This window comes from Pseudonaja textilis, chromosome 3, assembly GCF_049901715.1.
Source record: "Pseudonaja textilis isolate UNSWEBS1 chromosome 3, rPseTex1.2, whole genome shotgun sequence".
NCBI lineage: Eukaryota > Metazoa > Chordata > Lepidosauria > Squamata > Elapidae > Pseudonaja > Pseudonaja textilis.
The window spans coordinates 167,111,517-167,130,844 of record NC_141992.1 but is presented as its reverse complement, the minus strand read 5'-3'; the positions used below and the strand labels follow the sequence as shown (position 1 = coordinate 167,130,844).

Sequence of the window (19,328 nt, the reverse complement as noted above, 5' to 3'; positions counted from 1 at the left end):
TTATGGAGATTTTTTCCTATAATAAAGCAAAAAGATTTCCTTCTTGCTTAACCATTGTATAAGGTTTCTTTATAACATTTCTTTCATTCCTGACATGCCAACTATGTGATACATTTTATCAATGATATGTGACCATATATCAACATTTTTCTCAATAAACAAGCAAAATGTAAAAAGCCAATGCAGATCTCTAAATACATCAGTAGGCTTATGTTTGTTTGATTTGCCCAATCTCGGTGTGACCTCAAACATTTAGAGATGTGTGAGTTCTTTTCATACTATACACATGAAGTAGGGTGTATGTCCAGTACAAAACTATTATGCAAATCAACCTGATAATCAGACAGACACTAATCACAAAGTCCTGAACTGTTATAACCACCTTATGAAATAAAATATTTTTCTGTCAAAGATAAAAATACAATTCCCCCCCTGCGCCCCCCCCCCAAGGATCTCAGTTAGTTCCTGAAACAATTGTTACTGGAAAAAAAAATGCAGAATATTGCAGAAACCAACCAAGATCTCATGATAACAGAACATAATCAAGATTAATAATTTAAAAGTATATAGCTATATTGATCTCCTCTCAGTAAAAAAACTGTGACACAGAAAATAATATTGCCAAATAGCAAACAGAGTTCTCAAACATTTGAGAGTCAATCAACAACCTTGCCTCATGCTGATCCCATCATTGCTGGCACAACTTACTGTAACCATTTACTAATAAGCTCATTAGGATATTTAGGACAGAAAACATGGTCAGGATGTGTTGAAAACAAGAAGCAGTATTATTGAAATAGGTACTGATATTTTAAATCACCTTTACTGTTACTGTTCTTCTGATGGAAATAATTTTTGGGATCATAATCTCTAAAGTCTACATTTGGAGAATCAACAGATGGCAGATTTATTTATTCAAACAAATACTTAAATCTAGTTTAAGATTTCCTAACTCTGCAACTGATTGCTTTTGAGTTTCAGCCAGATATATATGTGAATGTTTTATCAATGCTAATAGAGAATTTAGAAGAAGAGCAGGTCTATTGCAAATGAGTTGACTGGCAAATGTAAACTGATCAGAACTACCCTAAGTTTCTTGTAAAAAAATTGATCACGTTTCTTCTTATGCTTTGATACAGACTAGATTTGGTTTTTGTTCCTGGCTTTTTTCTGAAAGCAAGTAGATATTAGAAATGGGCAGTGACTAGAAAATATAAATTCCTAGTCTCTTGATCATTTACAATGTAAAGGATCATTTAGGAAACAATCTGTCTTGTTTCCTAATCAATCACTTATAATCATTGATATTGTAATTGGACAAGGTATTAAAAATCATAAACTAGCTAGTAAGAAAATACATAATAAATATAAACATGGAAGCATTTAGAAGTATTAAATAGGAAGTTGTAAAAAGCAGACCGGTACAATGATGGCCTGTTTTATAAGATTTAAATGTATCAATAGAAATTTTTTACTAATCAATTTTTTAAAAAAAATACTTTAAAATGGATGTATAGTCCTACCATAGGAATACAAGCCAGTTGGGTGACTTTGAATCAGTCATTTTCACCCACCTCAATTCACTTCATGGTTGGTTATAGGAAAATAGCAGGAGGAGGGAAGTGAGGAAGTTCACCGTCTTGATTTAGTTATAAAAATAATAAAAGGATAAAATAAAATAATAATAACAAATATACCCTAACAATTTCAAATAATGTATTTTTGGAGTTATTTTTCCTTTGTAAATCATACAAAATCTAACTAGTCATAACCAATAAAAAGCTGCATTAAAAGACACTTGAATCATTCAGCTTTTTTGAACAAGACCTATCAGCAATATAAAAATATTTCTTTCTTAATCCAAAAAGTTTCAACATAAACTATGCAGCTGTTTTCCCCTCCTTTTTTAAAAAAATCCAGCAATATTGCTAAATTTAGGAATAACCAAGACATGTATGAATTTAATTTGGAATGGAATAGCTTTAGAAAGGAATATCTTAAAATAATTTTAAAATTGTTTGTAGAGCTTTCTATTTTTTTGAAAAAAGGGCATCAGAGATAGAGCAAGCATGTCGATTTTCTTCCTGTTCAAAATTTCACACAATCTCTAAACTTTTTTTAAAAAAACCATTGATTAAAGAAGCTGATCAAAAATCTTCTGAGAACAATGTGTGGGGGAATCACTTAGAATATCATAAATCTAAATTTCTTTCTATTCTTTTTTTTAGCATTATTTATATTCTGCTTACCCAAGCAATTCTAGGCAACTTAGGTTGTGCAAAACTAAAACATCCATATACTCTTGATCACACTAAAACTGTATCTCTTCTGTTTGAAGCTAAATTGTTCCTCACTGAACGCCCTCTGAGACAGGAATATTGTATCTAACTAAAAACCAAAAGGTGGGAGATAAGTTACCATCCGGGAAAAGCTATTTAAAGGAACCTTTGCTAGGTCTTAAGCCAGTCGTTGTCTCTAAGGTGAACATCCATGGCATCCTCTTCCAGTTAAACCATGTAAGTGAACAGATTTTACTCATCGTAGAATCTTCATCACTTTAAATTTGGAACAGTTTGCCACAAGAGGTGAGGTCTTCACACACCCTTCTGGCCCCTCAGGAAATGCCTTAAAACTTGGCTATTTGGCATGGGGCCCTGAAGGAGAAGCTGTGGCTGGAGATGACTAGTGTAATAACAGAGAAGCTAACACTACCTCCCCATTCCAAATCCACGGGGTTTTAATTTGTTTTAATCTTCTGCAATTTTAATCATCATCACCATCATCATCATCATCATTTTAAATCTGCTTTTATATTTCATAATTGTTTTTATTCCATACGTTTTATTATGCTGTAAGCTATTCAATGTCTCCTCGCACTGCAAGATGAGCAGCATATAAATCTGACAAATAAAAAAAATTATTGTTTTAAAGACATTCTTGTTTCTTGGCTTCAAGATATGTGACAAACATAACTCCTCCATGAAAAAAATGTACTTTTAAGAAAAATGAATCTGGATTACTGTAAAATTTCAGCAAAGGTTACATCTTTATTGAAACTGAGGATTAATACAAAACCATCATTTAGCCAGAAGTTTCAAAGAAAGGGAGTGATTAATCATTCCTTTTTCCTAGTCAGGACTCATGAAAAATATGATAGCAGAAAAAGAGATAAATTAATTATGAATAACCATTATCTACTTTCCTCCCATCAAACACTAAACCATCCATAAATTACTGAGTATTTTTCATCCTGAATCCTGAAAGTCTTGGACCTTTCCATCCTCTACCAGTGATTCATTTCAATAAATCCATAAACAAAATATGGATTTTAGTCTCCTCTTTGCTTTTGCCTTTTTTAAATTTCTGAATAAAATCTTCTGCAAGCCAGTAGTCCACCATATTTGATAGAGTGCATTTTTATACAGTTAAAAATGTAAATACCGTGGTTTTTTTGGCCACTTCATAAAAGGGAAACAAAACCCTGGTATGCTACACTTATAGCAGCATGCAAAGCCACTACTGGTGTGAGTTTTGTGCTAGGGTACTTTTCAAATCTCCTCCTCTTCTGAATACACACAAGCTGAAATGCCTAGAGCTCTTTCCCTCTATTATTTTTTTCACTAGATAACACACAAAGTAAAGCAGAGCCAATTGTAGCAGGCATAGGAGAGCTGGAGAGTATACAATGAAAGGAAACCTCTGTAATTGTACTTTCCCAATATAGTTGAGTCATCAAGTTCTTTGCAGTAAGTTGTGTATATTATTTGCATTTCAATAGAAAGCACTCTCCCTTCTAATCCTTTCTTTTCTTCTGTAACCACCAGTACCTCTGAATAAGAAAGTATTACTATGCAAATTAGTACATTCAGACAGATTGGTGCAGGGATTCCAAGGAAGTATTTCACACAGTATAGGAAAACTGATTTTTTTTGTTAAACAGCAAAATCTTGTCACTGAAGACACTCCAAGATCTCAGGGATAACAACCATTGGCATTGAAGGGATCTATCTATCTATCTATCTATCTATCTATCTATCTATCTATCTATCTATCCACTTACCTACCTACCTACCTACCTCTCTCCATCTTTCCAACAGCATGTCTATCTGACTTTTATAACACCAACCTATTCTGGAAACAAAAGTATTGACCTAAATGGTAATTGGTATTTTCAAAATGGACATGTAGTTTTCAGTAGAATTTATCTTGATGTATTTTCCCTTTTAGTTTGATTTAATTTTGAAAATGTCAGTGCCTGCTTACTTTATAAATGCAGAACTATTTTAATAAAGGAAGGAAGGAAAGAAAGAAGGAAGGAAGGAAGGAATACAGTTTGATGGGTAATGCAATTCTGAAAGCCAATTAATTAAAAAAATGTTACTGATCTCACTTTTTCTACAATTAAATACTGTTCTGAAACTATAAATTTCTTATCCTAACAGTTAATGTACATAACTGGAAGAATACTTTTTCAACCTGGAGATAGAGAAATTCATAATTTTTTTATGGGCAGTAGAATCAGCTGCAGTCAGAAATGTAACACATTCAAAAGGTATTTCCGTATCACTTTTTTGCACCAATTTATTACCAATTGCAGGGTCATTTGATACTCTATCATGATGTTATCCTTTTGAAGAGTAATCTATGACTCTTATTTAATTTATTGGAAATCATAGCAAAGATGGTATTTTTCTTAGCTACCCTACTGCAGATCTTTTGAATGGTCGGTTTTCCCTGGGAGAATTCTTTTCTTGGAGAAAAAAGAGAAAGTGTGGAGACATGCAGAAAAAATATTTTCCTATAAAAGTTCAATGCAATTATATTTTTCAGTCTTCTAATGACTTGGTAAGGTTGATGCAAAAGAATTAAAATACTTGTGATGCCTGGATTACAATTAATTAATGTTTAGGACAGTGGTAGTATTCAAAAACTTTTACTACCAGTTCTGTGGGTGTGGCTTGGTGGGCATGGCTTTTTTTTGCAGCAGCCCCCACCCATTTTTGGGGGTTTCTTAGCCTCAGAAAAGCCTCTGGGGGAGCATTTTTGCTCCCCTAAGGCTCCTCTGGGGCTCTGGAAGGCAAAAAAGAGAGGGTGGGGCTGAGCTCCTTCCTCCATTTTTTGCCTTCCTGGGCCTCAGCAAGGGGAATCCCGGCACAGCTGATTATCGGGAGGGGAAAAAAAGAAAAAATACTTTAGGAGAATGTCAGGCAGGTGGGTGGGGTGAGCGAGCATCAGGCGGGAGGGAGACCGGGTGGGAGGGTGTGGCCAGCCAGAACTTACTATTGGTTTGGCGACCCATGCCAAATTCTTGCTACTGGTTTGCCCGATCCGTTGAGAACCGGCTGAATACCACCACTGGTTTAGGACCATCTTACATGCAGCTTAATAATGCTAGAAGACAAATCTTACATAGAATCAGAAATACATTTTACCAATGGCATTTTTACAAGACCAATTTAACAATTTAGTGTTTTCAATTTCATACCCCATCAAGCAAAAAAAATGTTCGTGTTGAAAAACAAACTAAAACCTTAAGAAAGAAATGTTGATTCATTTAAACAAGGCTCTCTTTTCTTCTTCCTCCTTCTCTCACCTCCTACCCAAGAGATCAGGTTGTATATTTAGGCAGAAAGTGAAAAAGGATATTTAAGGATGCTTACATTTTCTAAAATTGCCAATAATATCAGCAACAATTATTAGAATAGGAAATATTTAATTCACTACTGTTTAATTAATTAAAAATTATAGAATTAAATAGCTCCATTGTTTTATGGCTTTTATTGACATTTCAATTTTTACAATAAATCTTTGCCATTATGATATATATATATACCTTATCAAAAATATATGACAGTATACATTTTATTCATACACACAAACACACACACAGTAATGAAGACAGAAGGAAGCAGTTTTATATTTCTTTATATATATGTACCATTATGTTCTTTATCTTACCCCAAAGGCCATAATAAGAAGGCCAATAGAAATACTGTGTTTAAAACACAAAGCCCTGAAAAGATTATATTGCTGCCATATCAAAAGTGCCTTGAACAAAACAAAGGTATTATTAAACACTATGAAGCTAAATCAATTGCACAACATCCCTGTGGAGCCAAGTTGGCCCTCTTGTCAAGTTTTTGCCCTGTTCTAGCAATCTAATTTTTAAAGTACATTTTTTTCAGATGCTCCAATCTGTGTCAACTGTGTCAACTTTATGAATAGAAGCAGATACTATTTAGGCTAGAGTATTTTTGACAAAACTTGCTATTTATAACAGTTTTAGACCCTTAATGCTGGTGTATAAATATCAAACCACTTGAAAGAAAATTAGATCTGACAAATTAACATTATTTGAGTTCTTCTACTCCATTAACTTTTTCTAAGTTAGAAGAAACAATTACTCTCTCTAAAAATATATATGGAACCATGGAGCATAAATCTGACCTAAGCAGAGTACCAAAACTTTAATGAAAGTGAAAGGTACTTAGTAGTTTATGTACAGCATATCTTATAAAACTAGAAGTCCCTAATCATACAAGGACATTTACCATGGTTTTCTGAAATGCTCTTTCTTCACTCCTGCTAGATGGAAGGTACAAGAAAAATGCCAACATCTTTGTGACAGATTTAAATTATTGAACACATCCTTCATTACTGCCTATGTTACAGTTATATTTGGAATACTCTTAGCGTTTTCCACTACTTTCTATTTTCTGTACTCACTTATTCTTTCTGATTAAAGACCCTTCATAACTTTTAATGTTCTATCTGACAGCATACAACATTTGGCAACTAAGCATTTTATATGCAAGCATTGTTTTTCATAAATGTTGAACTTCAACTTCCATTCAGCTTCCACAGTCTCTCAGCTTCCAGAACAAGAACACAAAATCCCAAGGACTCTTCTTTGTCTATGCAAATACCTTTGCCAAAGAGAAACTATTGCATGGTCAAGATAACAACTTGTCAGCCCAATGTTATTCCAATATATGTAATGGGACACAAATGATTGTTCGACTGATTTATATTAACTACCTTAAGCCATATATGGAGATAAAAATGGAAAGGTGAAAATGAAAACACAAAAACTGAAACCAGTAAAATAACATAGTAAATACTTGATTGTTTAAAGAACCATTTTTGCACAGCTTTAAGACTAGGACTGGAAGGGCAGATTTGTCTAAACTATCAATGGCTATGCAAGCCTTCAAAAAAATAAGATGAGTCAGTATATTTTAAGTAGGCTTTTCTGTGTTCTAATACAGGTAGTCCTCAACTTACAACAGTTCGCTTAGTGACCATTCAAAGTTACACTGGACTGAAAAAAATGACTCATGACCATTTTTCACACTTATGACCATTGCAGCATCCCCATTTGGATGCTTGGTAACTGGTTCATATTTGTGATGGTTGCAGTGTCCCAGGGTCATGTGATCACCTTTCGCGACCTTTAGTCAGGCAAAGTGAATGGGGAAGCCAGATTCACAGAACAACCGTATTACTAACTTAAGAACTGTAATGATTTGCTTTGGTTCAATTGTGGTCATGAATTGAGGACTACCTGTACTTTGGAATAAATACTTTCCAAAAGGGAAAACATTCAACTCCCCTAAATTTAACATATGGGAAGGTATCACACTAGGAAAGGATAAATTGGAATGAATCTAATTAAGAAATCATTTGTAGATTACTCTCTTCATTTTAACCCTAAGCCATCATATTCAATGAATTACAATAATTTTCTTCAGTAGAACCTACATATCAGTAAAGCTGACTGATTGACAAACCTAACAATGCGATTATAATACTCTGGAACAAAAGTATCAAGAAAAACATTGAACAGGTTCTTCCATAATAGAACAAACTGAAATCTGAAATCAGGAAGAAAAAAAGGCTAGAGGGAAGACTAGAGGACTGAATGTACCTTTTTAAAAAAGAAATGTAAACTTCTAAAAAATGTATTTCAACGTAAATAATTTTTCAGATCTTGATTTCCATATATGTCACACCATGGAAAATTCTGGCTTGCATAGTTTTACATCAGCCAAAGATAAATTAAAAGGAGCAGGGCAATGCAAAGAATGCCAGCTCTTTTCCAAAAGTCCATCCTAGATTTGACTGCTGACATCCGGAACTGTATTATTGTTACTTGGCTGACCTTGGGATAAATCTAGCATGTCCTACCCCCTGCTATTTTAAGCACTACCAAACCTTTGTGGTTGCGTCAATTGGCACTCAATGTAAGCTAAGTGAAATCTGAAATCTGGGGGACACAATCACCGGAAGTGGGGAAGATCTTTGCAGTTGTTAGGTTACTGCAATAGTTGATTTTCATCACACAGGGAAGAACACCGAACTTGTGCAAAGTGAAGCCAAAAGATGACTTCTTCTCTCTCTCCCTCCCTCCCTCCCTCTCAAGGAGGCATTATTGCTCTTACGTTCTCCACAACAATCACCTGTGAGACAGGTTTGGTTGACAGAGAGTGAACTGGTTCAGAATCACCCTGTGAGGTTTTCTGGGAAGAGTACATTATTAGTGTTATTTTCAACAAATGCTACTGAAAAAATATAGTTTCCCTGATTATAACATTTATTATACTCAGCATCACCATTTTATGGCAAATAAAGTTGACCAGCTTTCAATAAGGTAGAAAATAGAAACATATTTCCTATGAGTTATGTGATTCTTAATCTTAAGCAGGTCAACCTTACGTGCTACGATTCAGTTTCCTATTGCTTGCTGTTTAGAAAAACAAGATTAAATAGCCAATATCATACAAAAGGTTCATCATCTTGTCGTCCGCTCTTTGATTACAACAATATCTGGAAAATGAGCAGTCATCACCACATATGAAGTGCTTATTTAGGGACTGAGATTTCTTTGGAAGCAGGAAGCACCCTATCTAGGAAATAAAGTATTATTCTGAGTCCTCTGTTCACATGACAACTTTTAGGAGTGATACCAGTGGAAATAAAATATATAAATTAGAGGCTGTCAGGAGGGCTTGTACAATTATGGGCAATTGTACAATTGCAGCCTTGGATCAGGATGCGTTGTCATTTTCCGACTGAATTACTGCAAGGTGCTTCAGGTGGGATTGCCCTTGAAAATAACAAAGAAACTTTGGCTGATGCAACATACAATGGGCTGTCCCAAAGGTGGTTTTTCAAGAGGCAACTGGACTTTCTGTTTTTTCTTTGAAGAAGTTTCACTTCTGATCCAAGAAGTTTCTTCAATTCTCCAGTCAGAGCTAAAGAAGTTTCTTGGATGAGAAGCGAAATGTCTTCAAAGAAAAAAACAGAAAGTCCAGTTGCCTCTTGAAAAACCACCTTTGGAACAACCATGACCTGGATGACTGAGGATCTCCATATACAATGGACTGGATATTTATAGATGCATTGAGGTTTGCTACATAAAATCACTACTACAGATGTGATACCAGTTGACAGTTTTCAGGTAGATTTCAAAGCATTGGTTTGCACCATCAAAACATCATATTATTCAAGATCTGAATGTCTCAATATTCACCTGCTCTGAGTAAAATCTGCTGTCCAATATGGGAAGAAAGCACCCCATAAATAGGGAATGCCATCTTCAAGAACTCTACAGCTTTTCAGAGAAGATTCCCCTTCTCTAATCATTTTTTATTTCTAATTTTCTTATATTAATAGTGTAAGTTGCAAAAAGCAGCATGTTGTAGGAATAAAAAAACAAAAAAGGGTATATTCTATCTTGTCATTTTTCATTTAGAGATATCAGTTCCCACATTAAAGAAACTAATAAAACCACCTTTCAAAGATACTTTTCTCCCCCTAAGGGTTTATCCAAATTTACCATTCTATATTTTGAAAGGCAGTCCTTAAAACAACTGTCATCTAACTGAACAGTTATTTCTTATTATTGCTGAGCAAAACTGATATATGTTAGATATTAAATTATATAGGGAATACAATATATTAAATTATATAGGGAATACAATATATACAATATAATTCAGTAATTTACATTTGGAGACATATCTGAATGTATGATTTGGCTTGATTAATTCAATGGATTCAGTAAACAACAGCATTACCCCATATGACTTCTGTTTGATCCATCTGAGTTCATGAGAGAGATGCTCTCTGTTTAAGAATTGGATCAGACCTTTCTGATAAGACATTCTCTTTTTCTTTCCACAACTGTGACATCTTGATGCAATCAGACTTTAATATATCATAGCAGTGAGGGTTGCAGAATTGTAAGGTTTCCACCCCATGTCAAAATATTCCTGTGGAATAGCATGCAGTTTTCACAATGCATTCATTTGCTGGTATAAACAACACACACACACAAACTTCTTCAACCATGTTGTCTTTGGGGATTTGTCTGCTCAAGTGTGCTATTACATCATGCAGGCAAGTCAGCAATCACCATGTAAAAGACAGCACCCAGGAACATATTGTGAATTCGCTATGTTCCTCGGAAGTTCCTGGAACATTATTTCTAAAAACTCTAGTAATTGCATTATAACCTTACCTCACTGTTCCAAACAATGAGTAACTAATTACTTAAATTAATGTGTAAGACAACAACGCCATTCTGTGAAAAGAAGCATCAAATATGCTTGTCTAATTACTATAAATGTCACATGACTTAAAGATCCATTTATAATATGCTAAACTACTTGACATATCTTAGATTTAGGATCATTCATTAAAGCAGCAAAAAGTAATAAACATTGTCTAGAAAGTTTTGGGACGGAGCCATTAGGTCTCTCAGTTTTCAATCAGGAACTTTTGTTAACATTTAGCTCATGATATAAAACAGATATCCTGGATTTTAGGCTTGGGAAATCTAGGTAATGAAATTTACCACAGAATTTAAAAAATAAGTCATTATCCAAAGCTGCAAAACCAATGCAGCCCCTTTAATCCTCCTAGCTTATGGTAGAATATATCTTCCTCTGACAAATTTGATGAACAGCAGAGTCATTGCTTTGGTTGTTGGAGGTCACAAATAGTGTTATGGCTCAGAGTTCCGGGTATTACAGTAACTGAGTTATGAAGAACTGTCTACACTTAAGGCTACTTTTAGCAATTATTATGTCTCCCTCCACCCCAAAATATGCAGCAATACAATTCTATTGCCCTGTTATATTAGCAAATAATCCAAGCTATGACTTAAAAAGAACCCTTATACATAATTCACTAAGGCATTAAAATGTTGCTAAGATAAGATAGCTCAGATACTGGTTTTATTTTTTCATAGTTGTGCCAGCTAAAAATAATGCTGAATCATTAGTTATACAACACCTTGCTTAGAAACCACAGATGGTAAATAATATTTTAATAATTGACTTACCAGACCATAGATACAACAGCTTTTAAAACAAAATCAATTATCAACTGGTATTCTGTTGCATTCTTAATATATAATCTGTGGACCTCACAAGAAACTTTTGTGTAATTTCCAATAATGAGGAATACATTCATATTGCACTTTAATTATTAAGAATAAATGTAATAATTCGGGGAAGCTGCCAAGAGATCTTCTCTATAGAAGGTAAAATAGAAATGATTTTGATTGTGGGGATATTTAATGAATAGAGTACTACAATACTCATATTAGGATGTAAGGAATGAAGTTGGCAAGGCACAAACCTGGGATTCCAAGGCAAGAGAAGGATGAATATCTTTCAAGGCCACAAAGCATACTTTTGTTGATTTGGAAAGGTAAGAGGGAAAAGGCAGAACTTAAACTCTGGGAAATAAACCTATACAATGAGTTTGATTTTGGGGTATTGCATGGACAAATCCTCAGTGTGTATGTGGCTTAATTTGCAATAAAGGAATTAATTGAGCTGGATCAAATCTCAGAGCCTTCTGCTAGGTAAGCTAATCCTGACCATGTAAAATGTCCGGAGAGCTGAGGTTTACAGCTGAACCAAATATAAAACCCGATAGACCATGAACTTGTGAATGTTTTTATCAAGAATCCAGTGAAGATATTTACTCTCAAGAAAAAGGCCAAAAGGAAAGATTCCTCAGGACATATCTTTCCCCTTCCCCATTTTAAAATATATCTTTCCTGTTCTCTGTTATTCTGATAATGAACTTTCCCTATTTCCAAATTCTTTCTGTATGTAAACATCTGGGAGGGAAATACAAACACGCATACACAGACACAAAATAAAAATTTCAGTATATACTTAAGGGTCTGATTACTACCAGGCACTTCTACTATTCATTTCCATATGCATCATCTGTACATTGCTGTTCTGAGCTTTGTCTTAGCAGGGATCGCCTGGATACCTGACAAATCCATTAGCAAGGCTTTACTTGATCTTGGATTAAGCTAGAATTTATATTTAGAAGTCACAATAAAGAAGAAAGTTCATCTAGGAATGCATACATTATCCACCCCCTATTGAACCCCCCCCCCCGCCCCCAAAGATCTCTACCAGATAATGTCAGAAGTAGAGTGCATGGTCTCATTAGAGATCAACTTGCTTCAACAGTGGTATTTTCCTTTTGGGGCACAGCCACAATTTTTTTGTACAATGCTGACAGAACCATTTTTCATAATACATATCTATTTTGTGAAATAATATGTAACTAGGAAGGAAAGAAAGATTGTAACACTGTTTATAGTGCTCCATCTGCTTTATTATGAGGCTTGCTTTATTGCCAGCAGACTTTCAAATAAAACCTTGTTATTCGTCTCATTTGGTTTGTCACAAAAACATTGACCTAACTGAACTCATCAACCAAGGCTAAAACAATTGCTATTCTCTAATATATCTCAAGCTACTTAACAGAATTTAAAGTTTGTAAAATTATAAATTAAGATATTGGGTTTATTGACTGGTTTATTGATTGGTTGGCAGTTTGAGACCCAAGTACTACATGACGGGGTGAACTCCCATTCTTGCCCCAGCTCCTGCCAACCTAGCAGTTCAAAAGTATGCAACTGTGAGTAGATAAATAAATGGGAAGTCTTCTGTGGCCCTGGGCTTACAGTCATGCTAGACACATGACCATGGAAGCATGCTCGGACAATGAGTACTTCCCCTAGAGTTGGACATGACTGGACAGGGGAAACCTCTACCTACCTACCTACCTACCTTCCTTTCTTTCTTTCTTTCTTTCTTTCTTTCTTTCTTTCTTTCTTTCTTTCTTTCTTTCTTTCTTTCTTTCTTTCTTTCTTTCAGTTGAAACAAGGAAAGACTCTGAATTATTTTAACAGGGATTGAAGCATAATCTAACTCAGGGCTCCTCATTCCCTGGGCCGCGGCCAACGACTGAGCTTTGAGCAATTTGGAACTGGACTGAAGTGGTGGGTGAGCGCACATAAGCACATGTATCGCCACTTGTGTGAGCAGTGGGCAAGTGCACCCCTGCTAAATTTGCATGAGTGACCACCACTCGTGCAAATGGAGCTGTGAGTGCACACTTGTCTGCCACTCGTGCGAAAGCATCCCTGTCTCCCCTCTTCCCCAGAGGCTGGGAAACTCTGATCTATGTACAATATGGATTTAAATGTTAAAACTAATAGCAAACAATCCAAAAATATGTTGTGGGATGTGTGCAGTGTTAATATAAAGTAAATTCTTATTCTCATGTATTCATATTAAGAAAGCTGTTAAATTGGAGAATAGGGCATCCCATTTATAAATAATGGAAAATGATACAAATGACAATTTGCTTCATTTGAGAAATGACAATGCAAATACCACAAATCACAGTGAATGTTTGGACAGTACATGTGAGGTTTTTGTATCAAGGTCTGATAAAATGATGTTTCACTGTACTATTTCAGGATCATTTGATAATCTAGAAATAATGAAGTTGTGGCCTTCCAGATGCCCCTGATCTCGTAGCAGCACATGGCCAATGGTGAGACATACTGAGAATTATCATCTAGCATCAGGTTTTACAATTTCTTTTGATGGATTGATTATATGTCATCAAGTCCCAGCATACATCAATTTCCTTCATTCGATATTATATCAGGATGCCAACGGCATCACTAAAAGCTTAAACCTCAGCATTAAATTCCATCATGTTGAAAGCAAACTCAATCTTATAAGGTCAGCTAGGAGAGCTCTTCCAACTTCATCTACAGCTTTTTAGCCCATGCAAACTATAGCCAAGAACCAGTTTGGTGTAGTGGTTATGGCACTGGATTAGAATCTAGGAGATCATAATTCTCATCCTGCTTTAGGCATGAAAACTGACTGGGTGACTTTGGCCAGCCTCTCCTACTCAGTGCTTTTCCCTCATAGGCTTTCTATTATGGAAAAAATAGGCAGTGGGAGCAGTATGGACATCACCTTGAGCTGTACAAAATAAAGCCAGGATATAAATCTAATAATAAATACAATGAAAATAGTAAGGCAGTGTTATAATTGGAATATTTTATAAATCTTTCCAAACATGATCCCAATTCAGCAGATATAGTACAAATCATCGTGGAATACTACAGCTCACACTAATATTCAGAATTATAGTAATTATTTCTAAATATGTGCTCCATGCATCAAAACAATAAATGACCCAATAGCACTTTCAAAGGCAAGAAGTTTCCAAACAATTTCTAAATATTTCATTCACATTTTCCAACACAAGAAGAGGGCATAGGTTGGAAAATTATTTGATTGGAAAGTTTATTTTATATTTCAGAAATGGAAAGCTAGGGTCATTGCTGTGATTGTAAAATTTAAAATCAGCAGCTACAGTTCTGTGTCTTTTTATTTGTTAAGTCTGGGGACATATTTGAACAATGAATGCACAAGTTTAGAATAATAAATCATTAATTACAGCTAAAGAATAATAAATCAATAATAAATCACTTCCCTCCATACTCTGAAATGCAGATGAGTATATTCATGCCAGGTCTTAAAGATTGCACTATGTTTTTCACTTTAGCTACAGACTGGCTAATAGGCATTAAGGTTCCTGATGCTTTATAATTGTATCTATTAGTCAGCATCTTGCTATTTCTTTCAAACCATTTGTTCAAACTGAAACATTAAATTGGTACATTAATCATTTCTTTTACATAGGAAACCCTGGAAAAGTCAGCTTTCTGAAGAAGCAGTATTTCCCTCAACACTCTCTTTGTAGCATCTTTCCAAGGACTTTTTTTAAAGGAAGCCAAAACCAATAAAACTGACACAGGCTCGAGATGTGGATATACAGGACCCCCTTAAGTGACAAAGCAAAATTATCCTTTGTCCTTGCATTTTTCCAAGCTAGAGTAAGAAAAGTAGTATTAGATGATGTAAAAATCACACAATTTCATTTCCCAGACAAGACTGGTTTCATTCAAAGGCCCTCCTTTCCTTATGCAATGAAAGCAGACCAGCAGTATGTTGAAAACATAACATCAGCAGATTTTGGATCACTGAGCTGCCTATGTTGCAGAGAATGTTGATCTTGCCTTGCTTCATAGATTTCATGCATCAGCTCAATGACATGGCCTATCTCCCACAGACTAGTCTCTGGGATCAGGTGCACGATTAATTAATAACAAATTATAGGAGGGATTCTGTTAAGCAGTGGCAGCACTTCCAGTTCTGTTTGAACAGTCAGAACAAATGTTGGCAGGATCATATACAACAAAGATAAAAGCTGGCACCTGTTGCTTTCAGATAGTAAACTGCTAATCTGATGCATGGAATTACTGTACCAGAAAGACAAGTCCCTCAGTTTTGACATACATGCCTTACCTCTGTGGTGCAAAAAGATATCCCTCAATACACACGTAACCTCAATTCACTGCCAGAACTCTATGAGATGCATCCTAAACACACATGCGAACTATTTAACATGCTTTTAGAAAAAATATTCACAGCAAAATGAATTGATCCTAAGTAGCAGGAGAAGGAAGAACCAGTAAGGAATCTGTGGCCTTGTCTGTGTGCACCTTCAAATCAACTTTCGTCTCCTGGTGACTGCCTGGACAAGTCCCTGGAGTTTTCTTGCTAAGATTTTCAGAAGTGCTTTGCCATTCCTTCCCTCTTAGGGATGAGAGAGAGTAACTGGCCCAGTATCACCCATTTGGCTTTGTGTCTAAGAAGGAACAATCCCCTGGTTTCTACCCTGGTGTCTTAACCACTATAAACATACATACTAACACACACACACACACACACACTGCCTTTGTCATTCCTTTTAGGATTGTAACCTAGTTCTGAATGGGCCTAAGAATCTAGGGTAGCCTGTTAAACTAGCCATACATCTCCAAATTTTCCTCACAATAAAATTTCAGCGAATCAATTTTTAATCTACGAATGACAAAAGATATACCATTCTATTACCAGAAGGACATTTGAACTAGAAGAGGATTACATTTGTCATTCCTGCAAGTTGTGTCAAAATAATCAAGACAGTGTCTACAATGATGTGATAGAAATGTTACATGTTTGTTTGTGTGTGTGTTGTACATGCATCACACATAAGAAACAGATAGAGCTTCTATTGTACAACTGAACGACTGACTTTTTTGTCACATCTTGTAGATACCCCTGGAATTACTTGATTCCCCATCCACTGGTAAACTCCTATATGCTTGTCAGAGTTCTCAGATCAATGTGGAAGATTTTTAGGCGGCTCTTGCAAAAATTCACCTTGGAAATTAAGCCAGTATACCTTAAATTTGTGTGGGTGTGGGTAAGGGTACATACAATTAAAAGACACAAAAAGAAGCCTGCTATCCAGAGGGTTGGATGCTGTAATTTGGTTCTTTTTTATTTGTTTAGCAGCTAAAGAAGTCTTCTTTACGTTTTCTCATGACAACCTGTGACTTGACCCTGTATTTATAATGCACACAAGTCACAATGGACATATGTTTCTTTCTATTTACAGGAAAAACCAAATTTTGTTGCATTTCACACAGGATAAAATGTCCAAAACTTTCCTGTTTAAAAAGATTTCAGTACTATTCATTTTCACACCAAACAACAACAAAGTATTTTTGTCCTTCTCAGACACAAAAGCAAAGGATCTACTAGCTTGCCAGTTTGGAACAGATCCTTTATCATCAGCCTAAGCATGTGGTAGAAAAAGATGTAGAAAAATGTGCAGAATTCATATTTATTTTTAAAAAGATTTCTCAGACTCAACAGCCCATCCTAACCAATTCCACCTCTATAGGGTTCAATCAAAGGAAACATGAACCAAAATCACAAAACTATAACAAACACAGCTAGTGTATCATAAACAACTGATCTAAGTGGGGAGGCATTTTGTATTAATAAGATACAATGAAATATGTTATATATTTAATACTTAATAATATTTGAAATAACAATAATACAGAATGCTGAAAATGTTGCTCATCACTGATGAGGACATATTTGTATGAAAAACCCAATCAAACCCCACTTAACTTTTCCAATTCATAGAAAAAATAAATCTAAGCAGAAACCAATGAGAAAGCCCATTTTTTTCCATAACTTTTCCAAACTGGAATCATGATTTTTCCAAGCAAACCAGACTCCGTACTGGAATGATGAAATTAATTTCTGTTTCTTTGGTTTACTAGGGAAATGAGTCTCCAGGGTTAATTTTTTGATTCAAAAGGAAGCTATTGCTTTCATTTCCATTTCTGGTGAGTTTCATTGTTCCTACAAGTAAGGGCAATCTGACAACCTTTATCAATATTAATCTTCAATACTAACAATAAATGGGATGCTTAGCAATTCTGGATTATCATAATACTATGCTGTTGTTCTAAGCTTCGTTTGTATAAAGATTCATGAAAGCCAAATTATGCTAATCAAATTATATTGAAAGTTTTGTTGAGTTCAAAAGAATGTACTTAGGAATTAAACTGTACATCATAAAAGTAAATATTTCTGACTTCATAATACATCAAGATGTCTTTGATGTCATGAACATTCTGAATTATTATCTTGCTGATTATAACTGCTCCTATTATATTGAAGGAAGCATACCGTAAATTCTAAATAGTGTCATATATACTAAAATATATATAGAAAAAAGTCTGATGTGACAAACTTCAAAAGTCTGATTGACAGTACAGACTACTTATATAATGTCTTGAAATAAAATATATTTTTCCCACCCCAAATTAAGAAACACTTTTCAGGGGATGTAATACTTATTATAATATATTAAATGAATTATATGGATGGCTTTCAATTGATATAAACAGGCACCATAAACAAATTCTAAAGTATTTGTTCCTACCTTTGCAGCCACTGATGAATTGGGCTTTTCCAACAAGTCCCAGAGTTTTTTCCTTTTCTCTGGGCAGCAAGCATTATCAAATTCTTCACCATCTCTTTCTCTCATTGTTTCTGCTTCTCTCCTTAATTCTTCATTCATTTGCTCTTTCTTCTGATGATACCTTGCCTGGCAACAGGACTCTAAATATATTTCATCAATCCCCCAGTAATCTAATTCTTGGCCAAAAGAGAGAGCACACATTTCCTCCATCATATGTAACTTTCCTGTCCTGTAGAAATTCAGGATAGAGGTGAAAGCACCTGGATGTCTATCAAAGAAATATTCATTCTCATTAAGATTATAGTCATCACATACTTCTAGTAAAGAGTCATTAGTATTGCAGTCTCTGAGCTTCCCTAAACGTGTCCGTGGAAGTCTATCTAAAGTCCTCCATAGAACTTCATGATTGAGTCCACCTACATTGATTCTCACTCTCCTAGAACATGCTTTGCTTCTGATTATGTCCACTGGTTCTGGTGGAAGAGACTGTGTAGACCTGGATGTATTTTTGTTCATGCCTGGAGCCTTTTCGGCCATCCTGATAAGGAAATGGCAACAAAGCCAGAGTCTTTAAGAGAATTAAAATTGACTGATACGGTAAATTAGGTCCTTCTTAGATAAGTTCTTCCATCTCTGAAGCTGAAAAGGTGAGAAAAAGGCACATTTTAGTACAGCAAAATAGCAACTCTCAATGCTATAATAAATAAAGATTTTAACCAGGAGCATTCATTTCTTATAATACTCTTATAGGATCATGTAATATTATATTGACTACATGTATTGTTAAGAAAAAGAGAAAGCAACTTTTGCAATGCTGAAATTTTTTTGAAAAATTAGTCCCCCCAAATAGTGGAATGCTATTATGGAAGAATGATTAGGTAGAACTGCAAACATACTGCATACTTAACAATAATTTGCTGAAGGAGATTTAGGAGAAAAACAGATAATTTTTCATCTATATTAAACAAAATTGTTCCTATTTAAGGAAGCCCTTACCAGTGGTTATCCCTAGACTCTGGATCAGAGTGGATGATGTGAAGTTCTGGTTTGGATGTGTGATTATAATTTATTTTTCCCCTTAGACTTTC

At 35.0% G+C, this 19,328-nt stretch overlaps 1 protein-coding gene across 7 annotated transcripts in view; it reads right to left on the bottom strand.

Moving 5' to 3' along the window:
- KCNB2 (potassium voltage-gated channel subfamily B member 2) overlaps positions 1 to 19,328 on the bottom strand; it is a 182,884-nt gene that overhangs the window by 134,505 nt on the left and 29,051 nt on the right. For all 7 annotated transcript variants that reach the window (XM_087931384.1, XM_087931381.1, XM_026705889.2 and 4 more), the window contains one exon: positions 18,202 to 18,879. In XM_087931384.1, the coding sequence (XP_087787510.1) occupies positions 18,202 to 18,777 (576 nt within the window). In that variant the 5' untranslated portion in view covers positions 18,778 to 18,879. The remainder of the gene's footprint in view (positions 1 to 18,201; positions 18,880 to 19,328) is intronic.